This window comes from Hypomesus transpacificus, chromosome 23 (genome assembly GCF_021917145.1).
Source record: "Hypomesus transpacificus isolate Combined female chromosome 23, fHypTra1, whole genome shotgun sequence".
Classification (NCBI taxonomy): Eukaryota; Metazoa; Chordata; class Actinopteri; order Osmeriformes; family Osmeridae; genus Hypomesus; species Hypomesus transpacificus.
This window is the reverse complement of record NC_061082.1, coordinates 8,589,530-8,617,400: the sequence shown is the minus strand read 5'-3', so window position 1 is coordinate 8,617,400 and position 27,871 is coordinate 8,589,530. Positions and strand designations below refer to the sequence as shown.

Here is a 27,871-nt window from a genome sequence, read left to right as displayed (position 1 = left end):
TGCGATGTCAATCAGAGAACAGACGGATCCTATCACCTACCCATCAAACTAAACATCAGGGGTCATGTCATGGGTCATTTCAGGGTGCATGTAACAAATGCAAAGAGGCATGAGTTTGATACAGATGAACAAGCCCTATCAGTGGTGCAAGGTAAATTGTAAAAAAAGTTGACGCTTCATGTTTCAGGTGTAGCCTGTCTCTCTCTCTCGCGAGACCTAATCACGATAAATTAAAACAATCAACAATGTAAATTACGTGCAAAATTACAAATGTTAAATAGGTTTTATATGATTTTATATTATTACTATTATTGACGTGGGGGGTTTAAATGTAGCCTCTATTAATAGCAAAGAGTATATAAGTTATTTGTTAATAGTCAGTGTACCTTCACCTGTAGTAGAAAGGAGAGTGTTCACTGGGATGAAAAAATTGTGCCTGGCTGGATATTCACTCCCTCTTGCAGAGCGGAAACGCTCAATTGCAGCTTTCCGGTTCCAGTTTCTCCAAACCACCAAAATGGCGAAGATCGCCAAAACACACGAAGGTAACAGAATTTTACTAAAAATGCTCATTTATTTAGAATGCAACACTATGTTTTATTTTCCCATGTATACTATAGCATTATATTGACATGGTATTTAATAATTGGTCCGTGCATACACGTTTTATGCCGTTTTTCCTCGTGTCAACGAAGTCAGTGACAACGAGGATGGATAATAGATAATGGCGCCCGGCTAACAGCTAGCTAGCTAATATACCTTTACAAACAAATGTACAATAACAAATAAACAAGTTAATATATTGCTTAGCGTATTAGTTTTTTTTGTGCTCCCGACATGGTATTCTACGATGTTACTTGACATGCATACTTAAATACAAATGTGAAGGTTTGGTGTCTTTTGTGAACGGCGTCACAGCTTCGTTGTGTATGCCTTTCTAGCCAAGCCAAGTTGGCTAGCTAGCACGGTAGCATCAAAATGGCGTTGTTGGATGAAATCAAATTGTCTTTCCGTCTTGTTTAGCTTAACTATCACTGTCGGACATAACGACACGGTGCAGGATATTTATTATATAGTGTATAACATGTTGGTTTATTTATGTTTTAAGTTGGCTACAGATTTATTTATTTTTTACACCTCCCCCCGCTTTAGCTTTAATACAAGTTGTATTGTGTGATCATTTAATTAACTCTGATGTTGGTTTCTTTTCTTGCAGACATTGAGGCCCAGATCCTTGAGATCCAGGGCATGAAGGCGGCCCTGTTAGAGGAGGGGGACCAGGGTGTGGGCCTGGACTCAACAGGGTACTACGATCAGGAGATCTATGGCGGCAGCGACAGCCGCTTTGCTGGATATGTCACTTCTATTGCGGCAAACGAACAGGAGGATGTAAGTGTTGCACACTCTGTTATGAAGCAGACATCACCAGCATCCTACTAATCTGCCCAGTAGTCAGACTTTATGCTGACCTTCCTGGTTCCACAGCTATTTTATATGGAGTTTGACTGCTCCACTATGTTGTGCTTGTCTGTTTTGGAGTGTGAGCTAGAAAAGCTTGCCATCATGCAAGGCTTGACTAGACTCTTGTCTGTCTCTGTTTTCTTCTAGGACGAGGAGGAGGATTCATCTACAAGCTTACTGGGACAGAAGAAACCAGGGTATCATGCTCCAGTAGCGATACTCAATGCAATACCACAGTCAGATGAACAGGTTGGTGCACATGCCTTTGACGCAACCCTTTGACAGAAATTAACTTCAGTCAAGCATAGAAATGAATCAGTTAGGCTACACATGGAAAGTGATGTTTTATCATTTTTATTTAACATAACTGTTGTTACCCCCTCCAGTATGACCCCTTTGCTGAGCATCGGCCCCAGAAGATTGCTGAGCGAGAGGATGAATACAAGGCCAGGCGGAGACAGATGATCATCTCCCCGGAGCGGCTCGACCCCTTTGCAGATGGTAAATTTCACCCCTCCGTTTTCCCTCCATAGTGCTCCTCCCTCCCTCTCATTGTGCACCATTGCTCCCTGACACCATGGCTGTCTTTCAAGGGTTCTAACCCTCCTTTTATTGTTAACCCTTCAAGCACAGGCAGCTTCCTTCTCCCCAGACTTGGCCTTCCTTGTGGTAACTCTTCCGTGTTGAAGGGTGGTTTGTGTTATGGTACCTGATCGTTCCAGAACAACATTTCTCATTCCAAGTTTTTTTATTGAATTAAAGGGAACCCATATGCAAGGTCTGCATTCTTCAAGTTGATTTCTAGAAAAGCACAATGTTTTGTGTTTGTTTCTTTGGCAAAACAAGCAAAATTTGACTTTTCTGGTGTTTGAAAGGATAGGTTGTTGGGCATGGTCTTGTTTAAGGGCTAATGCACGCAACAATACATGGGTTGCAGTAAGGTTGTCTGTGTCTCGAAGGGTTAAGAGAACAATGTGACTTTCCTATAAACGTATTGTGTAAATCCGAGCATCATAAGGGTTGGTCATTTGTAAGTACCACAATAAGAACTGATCTCTAAGATACGCTGTGCTCTGTAAATGAGAACAGGGGGACCGTGAGTGTCACATTTATGGAAGTTGTTCCCTACTAGCTGGTTTTATTCACCCCCCTTCACAGATCTTGAGGCAACTTGATACTTTATACCTGGTGGTTTACACTTATTCTATCTTCCCGGAGCTGTGGAGGGAAGTGAATTAAGGCAGGAGGGAAATAATGCAGCAGGATCTTCTGTCCACATTCAGACACACTCAGAGAATCACCAACAGGAGTCAGGACACAGAAATGCTTTGGCTCTCTGGAGTTCAGCTCAGTTCAGGCTCCTAGTTAATTGCTCACCTGGGTCACAGTGTTCAGACTTCAAAGTATTTCAGTATAGTACATTCATAAAGTGCTCAGCTCAGGGTCGTCCTAAATAGCACGACACTAGAAAGTGCGCAGTTGCATACTCTCGTGATCTCAACTGTGGTACATTTGTTGTTGGATAAAGTAATTTGATTAACTAGGTTACCATAGTTGGTTTTAAAACCCAACAAATATATATTTTTAACCAGTATATAGGCATACTATGACTGGATCCTTAGATGTGTTCACCAAAAATGATATAAGGCCTTAGGTTTAGACTGGGTTAGGGCTGTACCAAGCCTGCATGTAGACAGATTTGTGTACAAGGATGTTGTGTAAATATATTTCCATTTTACACATTTCATGTGTAAAATACAAATATAAATCAAGAAATCTGTGTGCCTCAATACCACAGGCCCATACTAACTGTCCTTAATTTCTCTCCTACAGCAGTACTGCTTTGCCAGTCCTGTCTGCACTCTCTTAAGGGTTGCAGCAACTCATCCTGTGTAGGTTATGGTGAACACAAACAGAAGTGTGCGCTTGTCAGTTTGGTCAGGGTCCACTGGCTGGTTTTCTGGGGCCCAGTTGCAACAAACCTCTTGAGGCTTAGGACAATATTTGATTTTTTTAAAGATTCAAGCCCTAACCTTATTTTTTTTAATTTAACATTTGCTTTGTACTCATTTTTGGAGTATATCAGTATTTTTAGAGAGTCAAGATCTACATTTATAACAAATGAATAGTGACACACCACTCTGAAAACATAGGTGCTTGGTAGATGGCAGATGGCTTAAACCAATCCCATCTGAATTGTGATGCAATTGATTTATGGCCAGAATCCTTTATCAGTTTAAGACTCGTCCCTATGATGGTTCATTATGAATTTCAAAGAGGATTCCTAAATTGACATACACCTAGATTTTTTTGTTTATGTATTAGAGATCACACATGTCAAAACTGGAGAAGATTCTATTCTTTTTTTTTAATATATATTTGAGGTTGAGGTCCCTGGAGGATTTTTTTGAATGACATGAGACATGCAACACAGGTGGTATGCTTATATATGTGAGTTCCAACCCTTTTCCAAAGTGTTACTAATGGTAAAGAGACATTTTCTAGGCTTCTTTTCTGCCGGTTGAAGTCTGACTGCAGAAGGACCCTTGGCACTGAAAGTGTACGTATTCTGGAAAGCACAGCCCAGGACCCCTGCATCAGTGATGGCTTTATCCTCTCCTTATCTCCTTAAAAGAAAGACATGAACCACTGCTCTTTTCTCAATGTATCTGCTTGTTGTTTTTTTGTTTTGTTTTTTAGACAGTAATGTCTATGTAAGAGAGGACTGTATGTGTAAGTAGGGTTTGTCTTGTGAATCAACTGTAACAAAGGAACTAAAGCAGTGAACAGTTTGTAAAGTCAGGGTTAGCTGGCTGTGTCGTTGTGCTTACTGAGTGTCATGAACGCCGGCCCCTGGGATGTGTCCTAATGTGTGTCCTGTGTCTTGTTGGTGCTCTTTCGCGCAGGGGGCAAAACGCCGGATCCCAAGATGCAGGTCAGGTCATACATGGACGTCATGAGAGAACAGCACCTGACCAAAGAGGAGGTAAGATCTACTTCCTGGTTTTGGGAGTACTTTCATTGACACGTTTATATGGAGAGAGAGTACATTTTCTCCCATCCAGTGATACTGGATGCAGTCTAGGGTACATGGATTTAGTCATAAAAGTGCATATTGTTTGGCTTCCGCTCAGTGAATTGTTCTTGATCTTTGTCCTGGCAGAAAGAGATCCGGCAGCAGATGGCAGAGAAGGCAAAAACGGGGGACCTGAAGCCCGTGAACGGTTCTGCTGCGTCCCAGGCTGCCGCCGCAGCCAAGCGCAAGCGCCGATGGGACCAGACGGCCGACCAAAACCAGACTCCGACCAACACCACGCCCAAGAAGATGTCCAGCTGGGACCAGGCAGACGCTTCCGTGGAGGTGAGCAGTTAACCCACAATGTGTCGCCTTCTCCCATAGTGTCCAATAGCCTCGGCTTCAGTGTGATAACTTTGTTTATAAACTGTGTTTTTAAAAGGGCCAGACTCCAGGACACACCCCTGCACACACACCCTCCAACAGCAGGTGGGATGAGACCCCAGGCAGGAACAAGGGCAGCGAGACCCCCGGGGCGACACCCAGCACTCGCATGTGGGACCCCACCCCCAGCCACACCCCGGCTGGAGCTGCCACCCCAGGGAGAGGGGACACCCCGGGACACGCCACCCCCGGCCACGGGGGTGCCACAGGGAGTGTCCGCAAGAACCGCTGGGACGAAACCCCAAAGACGGAGAGAGAAACCCCCGGCCACGGCAGCGGGTGGGCGGAGACGCCACGAACAGACAGAGGCGAAGAGTCTGTGGGAGAGACCCCCACTCCTGGGGCGAGCAAGCGGAAGTCTCGTTGGGACGAGACCCCTGCCAGTCAGATGGGCTCCTCCACCCCCCTGCTCACACCTGGCAAGACCCCCATAGGAACGCCAGCCATGAACATGGCCACCCCCACACCAGGTACCTAGAGACCTCTCCTCCTAGGACTAGAATCAGATTATGTACATTGTTTCTATTTATCCTACAGTGCTTAACAGCCGTGTTTGTTTGTTTCTCCAGGTCATCTGATGAGCATGACCCCGGAGCAGCTGCAGGCCTGGCGTTGGGAGAGGGAGATAGACGAGAGGAACCGCCCCCTCACAGATGATGAGCTGGACGCCATGTTTCCCGAGGGCTACAAGGTACTTTCATGCCGCCCTCCAGAACCACTGGGAACCGACTGTCTATTCTTCATGTTTTAGGCTGATTACCATTAGTGGCTCTAACGATGCCACCCTTTCCCCCCGCTGTAGGTCCTGCCTCCCCCCGCAGGCTATGTGCCCATCCGCACCCCTGCTCGTAAGCTGTCGGCCACTCCAACTCCCATCGGAGGCATGACGGGCTTCCACATGCAGCAGGAGGACCGCTCCATGAAGCAGATTAATGACCAGCCTTCTGGAAACCTCCCCTTCCTCAAGCCTGATGACATCCAGTACTTTGACAAACTGCTGGTAAGAACTTGACATTCACTCACTCTGATTGTGCACATGTTGCCAGTGACTTGATTGATGATGTGTGGATGACTTTCTCTCCAGGTGGAAGTGGACGAGTCCACTCTGAGTCCTGAGGAGCAGAAGGAACGCAAGATCATGAAGCTTCTGCTGAAAATCAAGAATGGAACACCTCCCATGAGAAAGGTGAGGCTTTTGATCCACTATTCCAACCACCTTTACATCACGAATGCCCCCCCCAACCCAAGTCTGACCCCATGATGTCTCTCCTCAGGCCGCTCTCCGCCAGATCACAGACAAGGCACGGGAGTTTGGGGCAGGGCCCTTGTTCAACCAGATCCTGCCCCTGCTCATGTCCCCTACACTGGAGGACCAGGAGCGCCACCTGCTGGTCAAAGTCATCGACCGGATCCTCTACAAGCTCGACGACCTGGTCCGCCCCTACGTCCACAAGGTTGGTCAACAGCACAGTTTTAGTGTGTTGTCTTTTTTTAAGTGGGATGTGGACTGGTTAATGAGAACTGTTTCCTTCACCTACAGATCCTGGTGGTTATTGAGCCCTTGCTTATTGATGAAGACTACTATGCCAGAGTGGAGGGCAGAGAGATCATCTCTAATCTGGCCAAGGTAAAAGTCTAACCTTGTATTCTGATGTATCCAGCCATACCTCATGCACACAAACACACACACTGCCTGCGAATCATTCTCGCCTGTTCGACCTGTCCATGGTCAGATCAGGGCTAGTACTTCGCTAGATGGACGTCACCAACACGAGAACTAGCAGGTCTGACATCCATGTTGACTCTGTTCTCACCCTGCACCCGTTGGTTACATTTACGACACGTTGGATTGATGCACCAAATGCGTTTCTTGTGTGGTTGTCTTGTCGCTGTAACCCTAACCCATGTCTGTATCTCTCTCTCTTTCTGTAGGCTGCCGGCCTGGCCACCATGATCTCCACCATGAGGCCCGACATCGACAACATGGACGAGTACGTGAGGAACACGACGGCGCGAGCGTTTGCCGTGGTGGCGTCTGCGCTGGGCATCCCGTCCCTGCTGCCCTTCCTCAAAGCTGTGTGCAAGAGCAAGAAGTCCTGGCAGGCTCGCCACACGGGCATCAAGATCGTCCAGCAGATCGCCATCCTCATGGGCTGTGCCATCCTGCCCCACCTGCGCAGTCTGGTGGAGATCATCGAGCACGGTCAGTAGGGGCGCCACGCACACCACATGAAGGGAGGGAAAGAAATGGTAGATGCCTTAGTTTAAAGGACTGTTCTTTTGGCATGTCCTTGCTGCGGTCGTGAGCTTTGTGTGTGTTTCTCCTCAGGTCTGGTTGATGAGCAGCAGAAGGTAAGGACCATCAGTGCCCTGGCCATTGCTGCCCTGGCTGAGGCGGCCACGCCCTACGGCATTGAGTCCTTCGACTCAGTCCTGAAGCCCCTCTGGAAGGGTATCAGACAGCACAGAGGAAAGGTGAGGACACACAATCTCTTCTTCACCCACTTGCTCAGTGACAGTTATTACTGTGGGGTTAATCTGTATAGATTCTGCGGTGGGTTGAATATACCCAATAGCAAAGTTGTAACGCTCTCTCTGTGTCCAGGGTCTGGCTGCGTTCCTCAAAGCCATTGGCTACCTTATTCCCCTGATGGACGCCGAGTACGCCAACTACTACACCAGAGAGGTGATGCTCATCCTTATCAGAGAGTTCCAGTCCCCCGACGAGGAGATGAAGAAGATTGTGCTCAAGGTTTGTTTGGGTGCTTGTGTGTGTGTGTGTGTGTACGCAAGCCTGCGAATCATTCTCGCCTGTTCGACCTGTCCATGGTCAGATCAGGGCTAGTACTTCGCTAGATGGACGTCACCAACACGAGAACTAGCAGGTCTGACATCCATGTTGACTCTGTTCTCACCCTGCACCCGTTGGTTACAGTTCCTCAAAACAAAAACAAAAGTCATGTAACTTAAGTGTTGATTGTATTGGAATAAAGTAGATTTTGATCATTCCTTCACTGATCCAACTTCCCCTGTCCTCTCCTAGGTGGTGAAGCAGTGCTGTGGAACTGACGGTGTGGAGGCCAACTACATCAAGACCGAGATCCTCCCTCCTTTCTTCAAGCACTTCTGGCAGCACAGGATGGCCCTCGACAGACGCAACTACAGACAGGTACACACACACACACAGATCGGTGTTGCTGCTTTCAAGCCTTGCCAGCGAGTGTCCAGAACGTTGCTTCACGATAAACACCTGCTTGTTTCCCTGTAGCTGGTAGACACCACGGTGGAGCTGGCTAACAAGGTGGGAGCCGCTGAGATCATCTCTCGCATCGTGGACGACCTGAAGGACGAGGCGGAGCAGTACAGGAAGATGGTGATGGAGACCATTGAGAAGATCATGGGCAACCTGGGGGCCGCAGACATCGACCACAAGCTGGAGGAGCAGCTCATTGATGGCATCCTGTACGCCTTCCAGGAGCAGACCACTGAGGTGAGCCCACCTGACCTGACACCCCTGCTACAAGTCTGCTCAGTCTCTCATGGACTGTTTGGTTTTGCATGGTGCAGAGAAGAATCTGAAACCCAGATGTGGACACTGAACCTTTCTTCCTGTTGTTTTTTTCCCCACCCCAGGACTCGGTGATGTTGAACGGTTTTGGCACGGTGGTGAACGCTCTGGGCAAGAGGGTGAAGCCCTACCTGCCTCAGATCTGCGGTACTGTTCTCTGGCGTCTCAACAACAAGTCTGCCAAGGTCCGCCAGCAGGCTGCCGACCTCATCTCTCGTACTGCCGTGGTCATGAAGACCTGCCAGGAGGTGGGATTCTGTCACACACACACACACACACTTTGTCTTACCATACCATTTCAGGTACAGTAATGCTGCCCTGGTCCTGCCTAACATCCTCCCTGTCTCTGTCCCTCATCACAGGAGAAGCTGATGGGTCATCTTGGGGTGGTGCTCTACGAGTACCTGGGAGAGGAGTACCCCGAGGTGCTGGGCAGCATCCTGGGAGCCCTCAAGGCCATCGTCAACGTCATCGGCATGCACAAGATGACTCCCCCAATCAAAGACTTGCTTCCCCGCCTCACGCCAATCCTGAAGAACAGACACGAGAAGGTGCAGGAGAACTGCATTGACCTGGTGGGCAGGATCGCTGACAGGTCAGTCGAGAACAGATTTGGATGTGTGGGATTTGATAAACACAGAAGACTTAAATCCACCCGCGACTACTTTGTGGAGTCGCTCATGCTGTAGTTTGAGCCGCTGTGTAACGTTGTCTTGTCTGCCGCAGGGGTGCCGAGTACGTGTCTGCGAGGGAGTGGATGAGGATCTGCTTTGAGCTGCTGGAGCTGCTCAAGGCCCACAAGAAGGCCATCCGGCGAGCTACCGTCAACACCTTTGGATACATTGCTAAGGCCATTGGGTAAGTGCCACCCACCATCATCCACAGAGCAGATGCCACCCGAACAAGGTACATGAACGATATCACACCCGGGAGTTTCTGCTGATCTGTCCCACGTTGTGTGGTCCTCCCTCAGCCCCCATGACGTGCTGGCTACCCTGCTGAACAACCTGAAGGTGCAGGAGCGCCAGAACCGTGTGTGCACCACCGTGGCCATCGCCATCGTGGCCGAGACCTGCTCCCCCTTCACCGTGCTGCCGGCCCTCATGAACGAGTACCGCGTGCCCGAGCTCAACGTGCAGAACGGCGTGCTCAAGTCCCTGTCCTTCCTGTTTGAGTACATCGGGGAGATGGGGAAGGACTACATCTACGCTGTGACGCCTCTTCTGGAGGACGCGCTCATGGACAGGTGAGGACGCGGGTGGAAGAGAAGGGCTGCTGTTGGAAGGGAAAGGAGGGAGGGGGGTTCATTTAAATATAATTGACACTGATTTCCATTATGCTACTTGGTATGCCATTGGATGAACGGTTGCATTGAATAAAAATAAAAAGATGATTGACTGTTTTGTGTCCCACTCTCTTCCCTGCAGAGACCTGGTCCACAGGCAGACAGCTAGTGCCGTGGTTCAGCACATGTCCCTGGGGGTCTATGGCTTTGGCTGTGAGGACTCCCTTAACCACCTTCTCAACTACGTGTGGCCCAATGTGTTTGAGACTTCGCCCCACGTCATCCAGGCAGTCATGGGGGCCCTGGAGGGGCTCCGTGTTGCCATCGGCCCCTGCCGCATGCTGCAGTACTGCCTGCAGGTAAACCACTCACTGGCTACATCAGTTGGATATCAGACTAGATCTTGATAACACGATAAGGTTGATACTGGTTGAAAGAGATTTTGTCTTTGATGTTTTTCTCACCAACATAAAAAAAACCCACTACAATTCAGACTTATGTAGTGCATGTTCTACAAATCTACAGTAATGTGATTAGCTAACACTGTTTTCTCTCCTGTTGCTAGGGTCTGTTCCACCCTGCCAGGAAGGTGAGGGATGTCTACTGGAAGATCTACAATTCCATCTACATTGGCTCGCAGGATGCTCTTATTGCTCACTATCCGCACGTCCACAATGATGAGAAAAATGGCTACATCCGCTCCGAGTTGGAGTACGTCTTGTGAAACGGCTAACCTGCTCTCTTCTTTCTCACTTTTACCACCCCTTTATCCATTCTCTCTCAATCCCATCTCTACAGATAAAATAACTCTGTCCATTTTTTTATTATTACAGTCTTGTAGTGTGTGTCAAACTGTCTAGGAACACAGCTGCCACACATTCAGTTTTATCAAAGTTTAAGTGATTAGGGGAAATTGGAAAAATTTAGAACTTGTATGTATTGTTTTATTCTCCTGTTATTAAAAAAAAAAAGCAAGTGTAAGTCAGTCGTGCTATAGAATGAGAAGCAGTCAGTGAAATTAAAAAATGATATTGTTTCTGTGTATGGCCTCTGTACCGGCCACTCCTTCACAATGCTCTGCCATCCATCTGTGAACATCCCTCTGGTCTTATCAGAATGTTGCTTTATTTGACTAAATAAACGTTTGTGTATAAATGTGTGTACGTTTGTATCACAAGCACCAAGGTCATGTCTTTGGCAGCCAGTGTCCAAGTGAACTGTCAATGAGTTCCTTTGTCACCTGATCTGCCTTGCCATCCTGCTGAGACACCATGGGAATGAGAGGGGCTGCAGGCTGGACAGGGCGTGTGGTGTGTTATGCCTTAAGTGTTCTCTGATGTGGGTTGCTTTGGTATTTGGTCCAATCTGAGGTGGGGGGTTTGGTCGCTAAACACTGGTATACTGCTGATGCAATATTCCTGAGGTTCAAAGAGACATGCAGACAGTGATGCAAATCTTTGCAAGATTTTCAAAGCAATCTAGAAATACATACCTTGGGTCTTCTTTTAGCTCTGTTATCACTGATAAGTAGAGGTCACAGCCATATTGTCAAAGGCAGACATTCAGTCTCTTCTAATTGCACCACAGCTAAAGAAGTCTGTTGCCTCAGGCCCTTTCTTCCCCTTCCTCCGTGATCCTAACCCTCCCCCACCTCACTTCAATTCGCCCAGCCCCCCAACAGCTCTGTATGTAGCCCCTTGCTCTCTGACCCAGATCTCCCAGGCAGCCTCCATCCATGCTCGACTGACTCCCTGCTAGGCAGACATGAACTGGATGTGTGACCTCGGCTCCTAGTGAGTCAGGCTCAGATACGTGTCTACCTTCTCTCTATAAGGACCACCACCTCTATACCAGAAAAAGTATCTAAACTATGTAAGCCTTTTGAAATGTGTGCACTACATATTTGGCATTAATGGATCCTATGAGATGACATACCACCACTGATTGGATCATTACTTAATGAAATGCTGCCTGAAGGCTTCGGGCTGAACTGATGGTTGTTTGGGGTGAAGTTTCCCGTCATCTGATTTGGCTTATATAATGAAATTAGTTAATTGCTCTCATGGTCAAAATGAAAGTCTTTAAGAGGGTGATGCAATCCACATGGATGGCTAACTAATCCTTGTGCTCACATCACAGGGCTGAGGAGAAGAGAAACCCAAGGAGCAGACAGACATTTTTATATGTAGTCATTTATTCTCCGAGGGGACACAGGAATTAAGCAATGTTGCCTATTCTGTGCACCAAGAATATAATAAACTTTGGAATGCATCTTCATGTGCTTAGAATACGTATAAACACGGATGTGTGGGTGTGTGTGGGGCGGGGGTGTGTGCAAAAAGCCATAAAATAAAAGCTTGCATTTTGCCATTTTAAAGCGCTGTTAAATGTTGCAACCACTGGAGGGAGGCAGCGAGGGAATCTGCAGCGAGTTGGTGCTGCTGTGGATGATTCTGCATCTGAGTGGAGGAGAGGGAGAGTGACTTGAACTTCCTGTGCAATCTCTTCTCTTCACCCGTTTACAGATACAAAGCGGGGAGAATTTTCTGAGCGGCGAGAGTGGAGTGTTCAGCTTTCAGAAAAGTGCCCCGTGCAGTAGCTGTAAATACGTATTGTTAACATCGAGAGAAGAAGCCTATATCCTCCCACCTCCCTCGGCGATCAGCTCACTGGAACAGCGGCTGACTCGACTCTCCATCGCCTCAGGAAGCGTCTGTGGAACTGGTCATGGTCTGTGGTATAGCACGGGCCTTGAAGATCTGCGTTACATCAGAAAAACAACTATCATTGTGGGATTTAGGTGCTTGAGTTCTAGAAAACCGACAAACGGTTTTTGTGGCGCACTATTTCACGAAATTTGCTTGATCTGATCTCCAGAGGAGAGTGGATGTGCCATCCAAGCTGACCGAGATATGGCTGTTCTAAAACTCGTCGATCAGGTACGGTGGTGCTAGTGAACTGTAACATAACAGTCACAGAAATATTCTGCTTTTATACTATCCATCTTGTTCTAGATAGGAGGGGCTCTTTGTTTACTGATATCATTGAGAGGTCATGGACCAGTGGGATGTTTTGTGTCAGTTATACATGTGTATAAGTCTCATGCAAATGCAAGGAAGATTAAACAGTTTTTCTGATGCCCAAGGCCAGAACAGCAACATACCGCTATTTGCGTTAGGTGCATAGAACTGGGCATCGCTCTCTGCACACCGGTGATCTGGGAACGCTCTCATTTTCATAATAAGAGTTAAGATACATGCTGTCGCAATTGTTATGTGCTGTTTAACTAACAGATGGGCTTCCTGGTATCTAGTTAGCAAGAGATTTGGTGGAGCTGAAGACTTTAGTCTCTAAGATAGCTAGCTAACGTTAGCTAGCTAATTGACAGCTCCCCTGCTGTGCCTGTTCTCTTATCCAGCGAGATAGTTTAGCTAGCTTCAAAGTTGGTATGCTATTTTGTCACTTCATAATTATTCTCTCTTGCAGGAGGTATGTTTGCTTCCCCTGTTTCTCATATTTCTTCTAGCTAAATGTTGGTGTGCCAAGAAAAAAGTTGCTTAACACCGGTACTTCCTGTGTTGTGTTGGTTCAAGCCTCACCAGCCCTGAAAACGCATTAGTCATCAATTACCCTGTACGAAGTTGTTGTCAAAACAGTTATTTGACAGGCATAGGGCTCTTTTTGTTGTTGCTGGGGTAAAGACAAGGCCAAGGGTACAGTGACATAATGACCCAGAGGTAGAAAAAATACTTGTTTATTGTAGAAAAGGAAATGCTTGCATATTTTTGCTGCTGTGTTTTTGTCTGGACACTAAGTGAAGTAGTGTCTTTCCTGTTTTTTCATTTGATTGTGCAGGGCTTCCTGTACTGAGATAAGAGCAAGCTAATAGACAGGTGTATAATTGCACACTCCCTATTTTATATTTTTTAATCACTGACATTGTGTGGTTAAATTATTTTCTGTCTGTCACACCAAGAGTAAGGTATGAAAACATGGTCATGCGCAGATTTACATCTGCAATTCCTTTTTGCTGAAACATCAAGCAGCTTCTCATTTTGGGCCTGTGGGCGTAGAGATATGCAGATGTCTTCCTCCGGGCATTAACTGCAAGGCGTCTCAGATTCTTCGACATCCTATTGAGAGAGAAACATTGTAAACTTCTATTTGTGTCATTGAGGTATACATCAGGAGTATGTGTGTTTGCAGTTTGTGGAATGATAACAGCATTTATCTGTGAAGGATGTTTGTGTAGAATGAAATGGACGGGGGGAGAGAAAGGGACTTATTGGGGTGGACCAGGTTTTTTTTTTGTCAAAGTGAAGGACCCTGTTCCTCTGGGACACTCTGGTACAGGAGTGGATGATTTAATAGGCTGATCTTAATGGTGTTACTGCGTTTTCCATTGGATGCAGTAGGAGTTCTGGGACCATTCATTGGGCTATGGGGGTGGGACTGTGAGCATACTGCTGTGAGGCAACAATGGGCTCAGTGTTTAGGGTTTTTTGGTGAGCCTGGAGGGGTGGTGTGGTGTGGGTTCGAGTAATGTCCTAAATCTGGACAAGTTTCTTCACCCCACCCTTTCTTCTCTCCTACACCCCACAGGGCCACATGCTTGGATATGTCATAGATCAGCTTCCTGTGTAATCAGTATACACCTTTTCTCTTTAGCTCAGCATCTTGGAATGTCCTTAGAGCATACAGAGACTGATAGGCCTAAAGGTAGGTGAATTCCATTACGGGCGAGGGAGTGCGAGAGAAGGTGGAGAAGAGTCTGCAACTGAAAACACTCTGAGATTGCTTTCAATATAAAGTGCGATACAAATCAAATGTACTATTATTATGATTATTATTATTAAAACGTTGTGGATCAGTCCTTATGGAGCTTCCCATGGCACCCTCCCTGTCTTAACAGGATGGCTGCCAGCTGGTGTTGTGTGGGCCTAGATCTCCCTGGGAGAGCCTGGGTGTGGGTGGGGGGGGGGGGGGGGGGCTCTAGCCTCCACCTGCTCCAAGTCAAGCCAATGCTGAAAGAGTCAGCTGCTCTGGAACTTCACATGTGTGAGGTAGTTTCCTGCGCAGGGTGATGTGACAACATTCAGGGTGTGTGGGTATGTGTGTACTCTGTCTATGGTTGTGTCGCTTCAAAGCAGAACCGAAACGGCAGAGGTTCCTGCCTGTCAATTCCGAGAAGGCGACGAGAGGAACAGGAAGTGAGGCGAGGAGGTACAGGAAGTTGGGATTCTGAAGTAGTTCTGCTCAGGGCTCTGACTCGTCACTGGCTACCATAGGGGGGGGGGGGGGGGGGGGGGGGGGGGGGCACCATATCAGCTTTTGCATTTTCAAACCTAGCTCAACACGGACGCTATTCTGTTCTCATGTCCCAAACAAGCAGCCTTATCTGTCAGGGATTCCAGAAAGCTGACGTTTGCTGCTGATCTGTTGAAAGAGACAATGATAGGGCCTGCTTGCATACTGGTGGTGTGTCACTGGTCTTCAGTGTAGCTAGACTTGTCGGACAGGACCAGATAGTATACCTGGTCTACGTTTCCCAGAAAATAAGCAATATAGACTTTTTTCCCATGCTTTTCTTCTCCATTCCCTAGCCTCCACTCATCCAGGCAATCTTCAATGGAGACCCTGAAGAGATTCGTATGCTCATCTACAAATCGGAGGATATCAACGCTCTGGTAAGACATGCCCCTCCCTCATCCACACAAGGGGGTTAGAAGATTCATTTCAGCAACCTTTGGCTTCCACCCACTGCACTTCCTGTTCTGGCCTTGGGGTCAGAGGTCAATCTGCCAAAGGCCAACAAGGATTTTGTTTACCTTAGAGCAGAGATATATTTAGTCACTAATATCCCCATATGCTGGGGCTGGGGTTGCGGTTCGGCCTGTGGTCCCATTGTCTTTCCTGGGTGTTTAGTCTCCTGTCCGGCCCTTGGCTGTGCTCTCAGAGCTACGACCAGAGCTCTGTCATTGTTATGTTCAGATGCAATTCTGTCCTCAGTGGTCTGGACAATGGACGTGTTGACACTTTAGCAACCGTAGGAGTGCTCTATTGAGCTCATGGCGATACTTGGTCATGCCTGTCTGTCCACTGCTCTCTGACCGTTCCTGCCTCTCCCTCTCGGGCCTCGCTTTCAGGATGCCGAGAAACGCACCCCACTTCACGCCGCAGCCTTTCTAGGAGACGCCGAGATCACCGAGCTCCTCATCCTCTCAGGTGAGGGACGACCCGTCTCCCTCCAGGCTGTGTCCCCTCTCTCCTCTCTGTTCCCCTCCCCTGTCCGCACCCCCCACGCTAATATCTCTTGCTACCTCTCCCCCTTTCTCCCTCTCACCCCCTGTAGGGGCGCGGGTCAACGCCAAAGACAACATGTGGCTCACGCCTCTCCACCGCGCCGTGGCTTCCCGTAGCGAGGTGGGTAGCAGGCACGCTCCAGTCACACCGCCGTCCTTGATCTCTGTTGCACGGCGAGCAGCACGGCGGCCCATTCTTAAGGACACACGCTGTGACACAGGTGGTTGGGAACTAAGCAGCTCAGTGTGACATAGATTAGGATCACTCACACTCACACTCACACTCACACGCACGCAGTGAACGAGGCCCGTCAGGAATGGTGTGCAGTAGCATGTGTGTTTAGTGGAGGAACCAGTGCAATCCATCGTCAACACAGGATGCCTAATAGACAGACGCAAACTGGTAATTCAACATGGCTGGGCCAACTGGACTGACTGACTCGGTAGCTGTGTGTATCTCTGTGTGTGGCTGTTGTTCAGTTGATTATAGATGAATGAGAGGATATGGCTGTTTGTAAGTGTGAGTCTGTGTTTAGGACTTTATGACTGTAAATGGATAAAGATGACTGTCTTTACAAGTCCTTTGGCTTTTCTTTGCTTGTTTTAAAATACGCAAACACACACGCACACACTCAAACCGAAACACCCATTCACACGCCCACCGAAACACACCAACACACGCCCACTCACACGCTCCCCTCCGGCCCACAGGAGGCGGTCCGCGTGTTGATCCGTCACTCTGCGGACGTGAACGCCCGGGATAAGAACTGGCAGACGCCGCTGCACGTGGCGGCCGCCAACAACGGCCTGCGCTGCGCCGAGGTCATCATCCCGCTGCTGAGCAGCGTGAACGTGTCGGACCGCGGCGGGCGCACCGCCCTGCACCACGCCGCCCTCAACGGACACACGGAGGTAGCGGAGGGGAGCGCCGTCCTCTCCCCCCCAAACCCCCCCCCCCCCCCCGGCCTTCCCCAGGCGTTTGTATCTGTTCGCTGCTGATAAACCCCCCCCCCTGCTCCCATCTGCTCTGCTGTATTTTAGGCTGTTATATAAAGAAGCTCGCCCACACCCTGCTTCACAGAGCGAGAGACAGACACACACACACCTGACTCACCACCAGCTTCCTGTTGCGACTGACACTGTCGTCACGCTTTCTAATCCCCCCTGTTTTCCTGTGTTTCTTTCTCTCTTCCTCCCCTCTGCGTCGTCTCAGATGGTCAGTCTCCTCCTGGATAAGGGAGCCAACATCAACGCCTTCGATAAGAAAGATGGCAGAGCTCTCCACTGGGCTGCGTTCATGGGTGGGTCTAAATGAAATAGGATCTAGAGCAAATGGACGTGGATAGGGCCCTATTTCATCCATCTCCGTTACACGGTTGACTTTACTGTGTAGTGTCCTGCGTGTGTTCTGCACTCATCTACTCGAGCTCTATGTGGTGTTTAACACAGTTTTATCCTATACTTTGCCAGACAGTCAAATAGATCGAGGTTGTCAGTTAGTTCACATCGTCTGTGTATATAACCTCCGGGGTTATTAAAGAGGGGTTTCTGCACTCTGCCCCTGCCAGGCCACCTGGATGTAGTGTCGCTGCTGGTCAACCAAGGGGCAGAGATCAGCTGTAAGGACAAGCGGGGCTACACCCCTCTCCATACGGCCGCTTCCAGCGGGCAGATCGCCGTGGTCAAACACCTGCTCAATCTGGCTGTTGAGGTAGGGAATCACACGCGCACGCAAACTCGCGGTTCGTCTTGATATCGGCTTGACTTTGCGTCTCGCTGCCGCCCAGATCGACGAGGCCAACGCGTTTGGGAACACGGCGCTCCACGTGGCGTGTTTCAACGGCCAGGACGCGGTCGTGAGCGAGCTGATCGACTACGGCGCCAACGTGAGCCAGCCCAACAACAAAGGGTTCACCCCGCTGCACTTTGCGGCAGCCTCCACACATGGAGCCCTCTGTCTGGAGTTCCTGGTTAACAACGGAGCGGACGTCAACGTGCAGGTCAGTCGGTCTGAGGACCCGGACACCTGACCCTTAGTCCAGAGAGCTCAGTCTGAGGTACCTGGACACCTGACCCTTAGTGCAGAGAGCTCAGTCTGAGGTACCTGGACACCTGACCCCTTAGTGCAGAGAGCTCAGTCTGAGGTACCTGGACACCTGACCCTTAGTGCAGAGAGCTCAGTCTGAGGTACCTGGACACCTGACCCTTAGTGCAGAGAGCTCAGTCTGAGGTACCTGGACACCTGACCCTTAGTGCAGAGAGCTCAGTCTGAGGTACCTGGACACCTGACCCCTTAGTGCAGAGAGCTCAGTCTGAGGTACCTGGACACCTGACCCCTTAGTGCAGAGAGCTCAGTCTGAGGTACCTGGACACCTGACCCCTTAGTGCAGAGAGCTCAGTCTGAGGTACCTGGACACCTGACCCTTAGTGCAGAGAGCTCAGTCTGAGGTACCTGGACACCTGACCCTTAGTGCAGAGAGCTCAGTCTGAGGTACCTGGACACCTGACCCTTAGTGCAGAGAGCTCAGTCTGAGGTACCTGGACACCTGACCCTAGAAAGCGTCCCCGCGCCACTCCTCCTTTTGGTTTTTCACACATTTGTATCTTTCTTTATATCTCTTTTTTCTTTCCGTTCTCTCTTTCTTCATTAGAGTCGGGACGGGAAGAGCCCGCTCCACATGACGGCGGTCCATGGACGCTTCACCCGTTCCCAAACGCTCATTCAGAACGGTGAGAAGCTCCCTGTGTTCTGCATGGCCAGCAGTAGACTTGTGTTTCTTGGCCTTGACTGTGTCTATTCCTTTGCCATGTGTTTTCCGCACGCCGGTGACTGTGCTTTGGTGCTGCAGGCGGAGAGATTGACTGTGTGGACAAGGATGGGAACACACCCCTCCACATCGCTGCCCGCTACGGTCATGAACTCCTCATCAACACACTCATCACCAGCGGCGCAGACTGTACAAGGTGTGTGTGTGTCATCAAATTGTATTTGTTCTGTAGAATTTCAGTTGTGAGTTTATGACTGAGTGTATTCTCCTCATTCTACGTTTCGGTCTCTGCAGGCGAGGAGTCCATGGCATGTTCCCTCTGCACCTGGCTGCCCTGAATGCACACGCCGACTGCTGCCGCAAACTGCTCTCCTCAGGTAAACTGCATTACCCATGAGCACTCCAGAAATATGTCAGGGGCGGGCCGGAATGAGATCCTGGGCCAGGGAATGTCTGAGAAGTGCTTCTTTCTTCCCTGTCCTAAATTCCTCTACAGGGGTCTGCTGTTCAGTCTTGCTCTGATAGGAGTCACATGGCTTCTCAAGCAGTCCCACAAGGTTAAGGCCCTGTATGTGGAGACAAAGCCCCAGCCTTAATCTAGCCGTGGAACTCAATGCTAACTATCTCCCTGCGCACAAGAATCTACTGCAGCCAGCGTCTAAAATGTGAGAGCAGATCGTTTAGTTAGTAGATACTGGCAAACATGCAGGCCCCATCCTGGCTCTGTCTGCCTCGCAGTTTCTCCGGATGTGTGGTCAGAACCATGAGCCAGGGAGAAAGTGAGCTCAGTGCGTGGCTCTGAGGCCCCACTGTAAGAAGACGACAAAGGGAGATCTTTGATTCAGGGGGATAGACATGAACTGGGGCTCTGTATGGCTCTGCGCTGAGCGCTGCAGTTTTCTTAAGAGCTGAGAAGAAAGCACCAACTACTCGGGGTAAGATGCGTAGTGATCACATCTCTGAAGTCCTTAGCACCCCTATTAGGACTGGAATGGTTTCGCCCAGTGGACTGGAATTCTAGGCAGAGTACCAGAGCGTGCTAACTTGATGAGGTTCCTAATGGCGTCCGTGCCAAGCTCCACAGCATGTGCTCCCTGATCCTCAGCCTCTTCCTTGGGGTCTGTCTGCATAACCACAGTAATGAGAACCTAACATCACTGTGTTGAGGTGCATGCAGAGGATATGCCTGTCTCTCCCCTTACCTGTGCTTGCACTCCTGTCTGTTTTCCCCCGTGCACGAACACCAGTCTCTCTATCCACTTCCATTCCCTCCCATGTTTCTCCCTCCTTCCCTCCCTCCCTTTCTCCCTGCTCCTGGGGTTCATCTGTGGCCACTGTTTGTTGTCGCTTCCGTCCCTCCACCCCCCCCCCCCCCCCCACTCCCCCCACTCCCCCTCCCCCCAGGTCGGAGGTATAGCGTAATGTGCCCCCACCTCAGTAACGACTCGGTCCTGTGTGCAGGCTTCCAGATCGACACCCCTGACACCCTGGGCAGGACCTGCCTGCACGCTGCCGCCGCTGGAGGGTGGGTGTGTGTGTGTGTGTGTGTGTGTGTGTGTGTGTGTGTGTGTCATATATCCTCATGGCAAATACACCACCTGACATTACAACCCCATTCTTGCAACCCACTTCCCCACCTCTCTCTCTCTCTCTCTCTCTCTATGTCTCTCTCTCTCTCTCTCTCTGTCTCTCTCTATGTCTCTCTCTCTCTGTCTCTCTCTGTCTCTCTCTATGTCTATGTCTCTCTCTCTCTCTCTCTCTCAGGAATGTGGAGTGTGTGAAGTTGCTCCTGAGTAGCGGTGGAGATCACAACAGGAGGGATAAGTGGGGCAGGTGAGTGGCCCTCGGTGACACGGCTCAGATTAGCCTTCCGACTGATTCTAAATGACAGTCCGAATGGGGATTTGGAGGATACGAAATGCATGTTTGTGAGGTCTAGTGGGGCCTCGTGGGGAACGGCTTTGGACTGTTCATCAGTTCCTCCCCCCAGTTCCTGTGTAGGTGTGTTCCTGTGTTTTGTGGTCAGAGCATTTTACCCGTAGCGACGTGACTCAGCAATTCAGTCCACCAGCTTTAGCTCTGTCAAGAGTCTTATTTAATGCGTCGGCATATAACAGAGTGAGTGTGGATCCAATACGTGTTCTCTGCCTGGACAGGACCCCTCTTCACTATGCTGCAGCCAGTCGTCACTATCAGTGCCTGGAGACTCTGGTGTCGTGTGGAACCTGCATTAATGCCACCGACCAGTGGGGGCGCTCTGCTCTGCACTACGCTGCTGCGTCTGACCTCGACAGGAGGTGAGCTTGGCCCTGCGGAAGTGAACGAAGGCCTCTCAGCACAACAACTGCGTGTAAAACCCCAAACCTGCCAGGGTGGTGCCACAGGGGATTTGAATGTTTTCGAATCAAATTGGCCGTGTGCTAACACTGGGGCCGTGCCAACAGGATAGGAAGAATCTCATCACTCTTTTTTCTCACTCTCTCTCTCTCTGTCTCTCTGTCTCTGTCTCTGTCTCTCTCTCTGTCCCTTTGTAAGGCGTCGTGTTGCTCTGGAGCCAGAGAGTGATGGAGTCCAGGCAGAGAAGGAGAAGGAGGCAGCCTTGTGAGTTCTGCCTCTATCCACCTCTCTGCATCCCACTGCTGCCTAGCTTAGCTTCCCTTATACACGTAGCCAATGTTTTAGACCGGGATCTGTTGTGCTCCGTGTATCGGTACGTTTAACGGCACGATCGGATCCTGAACGAGCGGCGTGAGCAGCGTAGTGGATGCTTCGCAGGAGCACGCGGAGTCGAACCGTGTTCCGGTTCTCTCGACGCGGTCTCTCACCACTTGGCTTCGTGTAAATACAAGCCGTCTAAAGCTTTTCCCCCTGGCTGTTTACGTACGGGCACATCCCCAAAAAAACGGAACAATGTGGTCTCTTTAACTTTCAGTCTCTTTGTGTCCTGTTTGAATACACTTTGCATACATCTGGTACATGACATGGCTCTCTCCACCTCTCTTCCTCACACGACCTGATTTGTTTGTATGTCAAACCTGCTTGGCCGCGCATGCAGAGTGAATGTTCATTCGTTGCCGATGCAATATCCTCCGTCACCACAGGTGTTTGGAGTTCCTGTTACTAAGTGGCGCGACTGCTTCCTTAAAAGACAAGCAGGGATACAGCCCTGTTCACTATGCTGCAGCCTATGGCCATAGGCACTGCCTGGAACTGGTGAGTGTACACACACACACACACACACACAGGCTATGCATTATTCTCTATTAAGTTCTCTTTGCAGAGGAAACGACATATTCCGGAAATAGCTCTGTGTTGCCCTCGAGCACTGTGTGAATTTCCCGCTCTTGCCCCCTCTGCTGGTCAACATGTGTGGCTCAACGGAACACTTGTCTGTTGTAGCTGTTGGATCGAGACGAGAGTCACCAGGAAGACGCTGACTCCAGCAGTGCCAGGAGTCCTCTCCACTTAGCTGTGAGTCACCCACACACACACACACACTCCATATGAATCCCTGCTGATTCAGCCTTTTCTCCCTGCCCTCCAGGCTTACCACGGCCACGCCCAGGCGCTGGAGGTGCTGCTGCAGGGGGAGAGGGAGGTGGACCAGGGGGACGAGGCCGGCAGGACCCCCCTGGCCCTGGCAGCTCTCAGGGGCCACACGGACTGCGTCCACACTCTGCTCAGCCAGGGGGCGTCGCCAAGGAGCACGGACAGTAACCACGGGCGCACCGCCGTGCATCTGGCAGGTAACCCGTCACGGCCTAGCTATCTGGGGATGTTTGTGGGAATCCACCGTCCCTGTGTACAGGGGTTTGTAGGTGTACGTTTGAAAATGCCCTCCGGTTCTCTTCTTCTTCTTCTTCTTGGTCCTCTTCCCTCTGTAAGTGATGAATGGACACACGTCGTGTGTACGCCTCCTGCTGGACGACTCGGACAGCGCAGACCTGGTGGAGGCAGCTGACTCTCAGGGACAGTGAGTGTCCGCCTTCCTTCCGTCTCTCTCTCTCTCTGTCTCTGTCTCTCTCTCTCTCTCTCTCTCTCTCTCTCTCTCTCTCTCTCTCTCTCTCTCTCTCTCTCTCTGTCTCTCTTTCTCTGTCTCTCTTTTTCTCTCTCTCTCTCTCCTTCTCTCTCTCTAGCTCTGTCTCTCTGTCCCCATCTTTGTCCCTTTCTCAGGCTGCTGTTCTGCTGTTGCGCCCCTCTGTGTGTCTTTGCTGCTCCTATGACTCAGATGTTCTGTGTGCTGTGTGTCTCCATCCTCCTGTGGCTGGCAGGACTCCCCTGATGCTGGCTGTCGCCGGGGGTCATGTGGATGCTGTGTCCCTGCTGCTGGAGAGAGAGGCCAGCGTGGACACGGCCAACAGCCACGGCCTGACTGCCCTGCACCTAGGGGTAAAAGATGCGTGTTTGGGAGGGGGGGGGCTGAGTGTAAACATGCAAAACGTCTCGTCACACCTGTGGGATTGGGGCTTGGTCGTTGTCTTGATTCCGTGGCTAACCCCCCCCCCCCCCCCCCTCACCAGTTGCTCTGCGGCCAGGAAGAATGCGTCCAGTGTCTGTTGGAGCAGGAAGCTTCCGTGTTGCTCGGCGACGCCCGGGGCCGCACGTCGATCCACCTGGCGGCGGCTCGGGGCTACGCCTCGTGGCTGAGCGAGCTGCTGAGCATCGCCTGCTCCGAGCCCCCCCTGCCCCCCCTCCGGGACCTCCAGGGCTACACGCCTCTGCACTGGGCCTGCTACTACGGTGAGTCGACCCCAGACACAGCCACAGCCGCGGCTGGAATATCAGCCAGCCTTTAACGGCTTGTTTGGTCAAGCCCCACACGGCAGGCTTATTGGGATTCTTCCAAACGGATTTTGAGATCCTACAGTGTGTGTGTGTGTGTGTGTGTATGCGCGTTAACGTTAGCCGGTTTGTGTTCCCAGGTCACGAGGGCTGCGTCGAGGTACTGCTGGAACAGAAAGGCTGTCGCTGTATAGATGGAAACCCCTTCACCCCCCTGCACTGTGCTGTGTGAGTTGAGAGTTTGTTAAACGGGCTCAGAGGGGGGTTTGCCGTGAATCGTGCCCCTTGAATGCATGAAGCCGAGGTCCTCAGTGCTGACGTTCTGTGTGTTTGCGGGTCGACTCTCCAGAATGAACGACCACGAGCCGTGCGCCTCTCTGCTCCTGGAGGCCATGGGCTCGGACATCGTCAGCTGTAAGGATGCCAAAGACAGGTAGGACCTGTGTGTGTGTGTGTGTGTGTGTGTGTGTGTGTGTGTGTGTGTGTGTGTGTGTGTGTGTGTGTGTGTGTGTGTGTGTGCTACATGCTAACGAAGCCCTCTGTGTCTTATTTCACCAAGCTTGTCCTGACGTGCTGCTCTCTCCCTCCTCCCGTGTCTCTGCCCCCCCCTCCCCCCCCCCCCCCCCCCCCCTCTCCTCTGACAGGACACCTCTCCACGCTGCAGCCTTCTCTGGCCATGTGGACTGTGTCCAGCTCCTCCTGTCCCACGATGCACCTGTAGATACCGTTGACCGGTCAGGGCGCACTGCCTTGATGATGGCTGCCGAGAAGGGCGGAGTTGGGGCAGTCGGTATGAGTCCCATTTATTGACTGTCTGTCTGTGTGTCTGTCCGCGTGTTTGTGTGTGTGTGACACACTCGAAGGATGTCATGTCTAGTGGTCATTCCTACAGCCAAGTCTGTCGTGTGTGTGTGTCCTCCAGAGCTGCTGTGGACCAGTGCCAAGGCCAATCTGAGTCTGACAGACCACGATGGTAACACGGCCCTCCACCTGGCCTGCAGTGCAGTAAGTTCACCTGTCAGCCACTCTCCAGCTGTTTTAAAGGACATCCCCCTAGATGGGAGAAGTGGAACCGTAACCACCTCTCTCCTCTCCCCCAGGGGAAGGAGGACTGTGCGTTGTTCATCCTGGAGAAACTGACCGACTCCGCCCTCATAAGTGCCACAAACGCAGCGTTGCAGACGTGAGTTCCCCCCCCGCGACGCCAGAGCGCGTTGTCCGTAACGATACGTTTTCTCGCGGGTTTCGAAGAGACTCATTGGAAAGCCTTCCCTTCTTGTGCTTGCCTCCCTCTCAGTCCCCTCCACCTGGCGGCCCGGAGCGGACTGAAGCAGGCCGTTCAGGAGCTGCTGTCCCGGGGCGCCAGCGTCCAGATGCTGGATGAGAACGGTAGGTGTGCCCCCCCGGAGCCCGCCGTGCAAGGCGCCTTGCCGCATGCCTGCCTGCCTGCCTACCTGTGTGTCTGTCTCTGACAGCACGGCATGACAGCCTCCTGCTGCTGTGCTCTATGTACCGCGCTCAGAGGGGAAACGGAAGAGACTGCGTGTGTGTGTCCCGCGGTGTGATGGGTTTGTATCGCAGCTCCCTGTCCCCGTGTTCCCTACCTGGCGAGTCCTGTTCTCAGGTTCTGGAAGAGAGCGCGGTGGTTGTTTGCCTGTATTCAGTGTGTCTTGTGGTCTATGTCATGTCTGTGCTGGCTGTCTACTAATGGAATGCTGCTTTCTCTGGTGTCTTCCTCATTCCCCCGTCCCTCCCTCTGCCTCGCCCCTGCTTCCTGTCCATTTGGTCTGTTCTTCCTCCCTCCATCTCCCCCGTTTCTCCTCCCCCTTTCCGTCCTCCACCTCCCTGTCTGTCTCTCTTTCTCTCTCTTAGGTCTGACTCCTGCTCTGGCTTGCGCCCCTAGCAGGGAGGTGGCTGACTGTCTGGCTCTCATTCTGGCTACCATGATGCCTTTCTGCTCCCCTTGCAGCTCTGGAGCCCCCTCCCCAGGCTCCCTGCTGAGACAGCTCCCCCGTGCGGGGAAGTCGTCCCGGGGGCCACGCAGCCCCAAGAACCCCTCGGGACCCTCCAGCGAGGGCACCACCGAGAACGACTCGGACTCTGAAACATTTTGACCGCCAGCTGACGGACTTCCTTGTCGGCACCCTCACTCTCTACCCCCCCACCCCCCTGCCCTAAGTAGACACTTGTTCACCTCATGGATTGTATGCCAGGTTTCAAAGATTACAGTGTGAACCCAACTCCTCATTGGTCATACATAACCCAGTGTTTTTATTGTGTGTTGTGTGAGTGCAGACTTCAGGGAGCGGGGTAGAGAATGAAGGATGCAGTCTGAGGGCCTTAGCTCTGCACATTCCCTCCCCCCTCCCAACGTCCCCCTGTTCGGCCTTTCTCCTCAGTGCTCACTCCTCCACAGGGGGAGCCTGCATAAAGGACCTGTCTCTACAGAAGGATGACTCTACTTGTGGGGTATTGTCCAGACCCACCTCGGTACTATGTCTCAGCATGACTAAGATGGCATCTGAGACTTTTCTTAAAGCCATTTTTTACTGTTTGTACAAAAAGAGGACCAGGAGGAAGAACAATAGAGTTTAACCTTGTTTTATTTTGAAAGATTTTGGTTGACGTAACCAAAAATATTACTTAACATATGTTATGTCCATTCCTGTTGCTGGGTGTTCTTTCAAAGGTACATAGGCCAAAGCTAAAAGCTGCCTGGTGACAAACTGAAGCATAGATCAGGAAGTATCTATACTATCTCCAGAAACTGAGTTACAAAACAAAAAACACTTTTCCATGAGTAAGAATGGTTGTATGGGTATCTCTCTGTCTCTACGGGACAGATACATCTGATGTATTTCAAATGTGAAGTTCTTGAGGTGAGCTTGATTTCATTTCCTTGCATGCTTAGTTTGCACACGTAAGACTTTCAATGTGGCTCCACTGCCTAACAAAATCAAGCTCACCCTAACCGTATCATGTTTGAATTGGTTAGCTGTTTTTACCCCAGTCTGCTGCCTGTTTTCACCTGTCCTGATACAACAAAAAAAACAACTATTATGATGTCTAATATTACCTGAGTTTCCACATGATTATACAAGGTCATAAGAATGCCTAAGTAAGGGGCTTAGGAACTCTGTCAGTTGTATGGTATTTACTGAGATGGTACAAATACTGCCAGCACCTATAATGTAAAGTTAACACAGGGCCTTGACCACTCCCTTTCTCCTGATCTCCCCTGCCCACGTCCCCCTACCGTTTGTCTACCTACCAACGATGTGCCAGTCTCTCAAACTTGTCCAGTGCCTTGTTACATGTCTTTGTATTCACGAGTCATCTGTTTTGTACATTTACTTGGAAAAAAGTTGGAAATATTTCCTCTGTGCAAGGAAACAAACTTCCCTGTTTGTGTATGTGTGTGAAGTGAGTGTTATGGGGTTGATTGGAGATCAGAGTTGGTTCTTGTACACTGGGAGACTGTTCTGCTGTCTTATCAAATGTCGTACCGTATATCCCTGAGGAGAAAAACCTCACACCAATCTGATCTCTCTAGCGACAGTCATAAAGCTGTGTGTGTGTTAAGGGGTGTTTGTGAGAGAATGGGTCTAATATGTCTAATGAAGTGAAGTTTTAAAATCAGCTTTTGTACATATGGTTTTAGCAAAGCACAACGTTGTCTAATAATCTATTACACAGAAAACCCAGAGCACCTCGCTTGGAGTCAACTCAATCCTTTCAGGAAGCAAACGGAGGAAAGGCCTTTCTTTTTCTAGGATTTGCAGTTATTTAATGGCAAATAAAAGATATATTATTAAAAAAAAATATTCAAGCCTTTCTTAGACTGAAATTGAGCTGGCCCCAACCATGCTACGCACACACACCTATGAAAAAAGCAGTGTTAGCTTGCCTGTAATATTTTCTGAATTAAAGTTCATGAGATGCGTGAGACCAGATCTGTCAGTATTACTAAACCACCAGAGCACCACCAGTTGTGACAATCTGTATCGATGTGTCAAATGCTCAGACCAGTTCTTGATGCAGTATGTACAGCTGAGGGCTGTCAGCAACCCTTTGTTTTATATGAATTGTACAATTCTAGAATAAAACAGTTTAATTTAACAGTGTTGGTTTGCATACACACATTAAACTATTGCTATGATCAAGTCTTGGGGATCGTTCTCATGTAAATCTGGTGTATTGTACCACCCTTGTCATCTGATTGCAAAATTAGGAGTCAAAGAATCT

At 50.1% G+C, this 27,871-nt stretch overlaps 2 protein-coding genes across 10 annotated transcripts; both read left to right on the top strand.

The window, feature by feature from the left end:
* The first annotated feature begins 445 nt into the window (after nt 1-445).
* On the top strand, nt 446-10,929 carry sf3b1 (splicing factor 3b, subunit 1). 7 transcript variants are annotated; one of them, XM_047047492.1, is made up of 23 exons: nt 446-545; nt 1,217-1,389; nt 1,609-1,710; nt 1,848-1,962; nt 4,368-4,447; nt 4,625-4,822; nt 4,920-5,391; nt 5,491-5,612; nt 5,724-5,921; nt 6,006-6,107; nt 6,196-6,375; nt 6,462-6,548; nt 6,854-7,124; nt 7,251-7,396; nt 7,527-7,673; nt 7,965-8,090; nt 8,190-8,411; nt 8,555-8,737; nt 8,852-9,084; nt 9,216-9,347; nt 9,463-9,735; nt 9,917-10,133; nt 10,340-10,929. In XM_047047492.1, the coding sequence occupies exons 1-23, from the start codon at nt 518-520 to the stop codon at nt 10,496-10,498; spliced, it is 3,966 nt and encodes a 1,321-aa protein (XP_046903448.1). In that variant the 5' UTR covers nt 446-517; the 3' UTR covers nt 10,499-10,929. The 7 variants fall into 7 exon arrangements, with proteins under 7 accessions (XP_046903448.1, XP_046903451.1, XP_046903454.1 ...); XM_047047493.1 differs by lacking the exons at nt 446-545; nt 1,217-1,389; nt 1,609-1,710; nt 1,848-1,962 and adding an exon at nt 3,754-4,021; XM_047047495.1 differs by lacking the exons at nt 4,625-4,822; nt 4,920-5,391; nt 5,491-5,612; ... (13 more) ...; nt 9,917-10,133; nt 10,340-10,929 and adding exons at nt 3,295-3,353; nt 3,967-4,021.
* Nucleotides 10,930-12,200: 1,271 nt separating this feature from the next.
* On the top strand, nt 12,201-27,745 carry ankrd44 (ankyrin repeat domain 44). 3 transcript variants are annotated; one of them, XM_047047751.1, is made up of 28 exons: nt 12,201-12,713; nt 15,378-15,461; nt 15,921-15,999; nt 16,127-16,197; nt 16,788-16,988; nt 17,290-17,377; nt 17,645-17,787; nt 17,864-18,076; nt 18,728-18,806; nt 18,926-19,040; nt 19,139-19,221; nt 20,306-20,369; nt 20,609-20,677; nt 21,001-21,141; nt 21,380-21,445; nt 21,946-22,057; nt 22,244-22,315; nt 22,389-22,590; nt 22,730-22,817; nt 23,116-23,233; nt 23,365-23,584; nt 23,767-23,854; nt 23,976-24,059; nt 24,271-24,416; nt 24,549-24,631; nt 24,727-24,809; nt 24,924-25,015; nt 25,499-27,745. In XM_047047751.1, exons 1-28 carry the CDS (start codon nt 12,687-12,689, stop codon nt 25,738-25,740), a joined length of 3,153 nt encoding a protein of 1,050 aa, XP_046903707.1. In that variant the 5' UTR covers nt 12,201-12,686; the 3' UTR covers nt 25,741-27,745. The 3 variants fall into 3 exon arrangements, with proteins under 3 accessions (XP_046903707.1, XP_046903706.1, XP_046903708.1); XM_047047750.1 differs by having other exon boundaries at nt 20,249-20,369; XM_047047752.1 differs by having other exon boundaries at nt 20,249-20,369; nt 25,596-25,718.
* Nucleotides 27,746-27,871: the final 126 nt, after the last annotated feature.

Excerpts from the sequence above, each read along its gene's own strand:
- ankrd44 (XM_047047750.1), top strand. The coding sequence starts at position 12,687 with ATGGCTGTTCTAAAACTCGTCGATCAG. Across the intron at positions 24,632-24,726 it reads TCCACCTGGCCTGCAGTGCA|GGGAAGGAGGACTGTGCGTT; the intron begins GTAAGTTCACCT and ends CCTCTCCCCCAG. Across the intron at positions 24,810-24,923 it reads ACAAACGCAGCGTTGCAGAC|TCCCCTCCACCTGGCGGCCC; the intron begins GTGAGTTCCCCC and ends CCTCCCTCTCAG.
- sf3b1 (XM_047047492.1), top strand. The coding sequence starts at position 518 with ATGGCGAAGATCGCCAAAACACACGAAG. Across the intron at positions 5,922-6,005 it reads AGTACTTTGACAAACTGCTG|GTGGAAGTGGACGAGTCCAC; the intron begins GTAAGAACTTGA and ends CTTTCTCTCCAG. Across the intron at positions 9,348-9,462 it reads TACATTGCTAAGGCCATTGG|CCCCCATGACGTGCTGGCTA; the intron begins GTAAGTGCCACC and ends GTCCTCCCTCAG.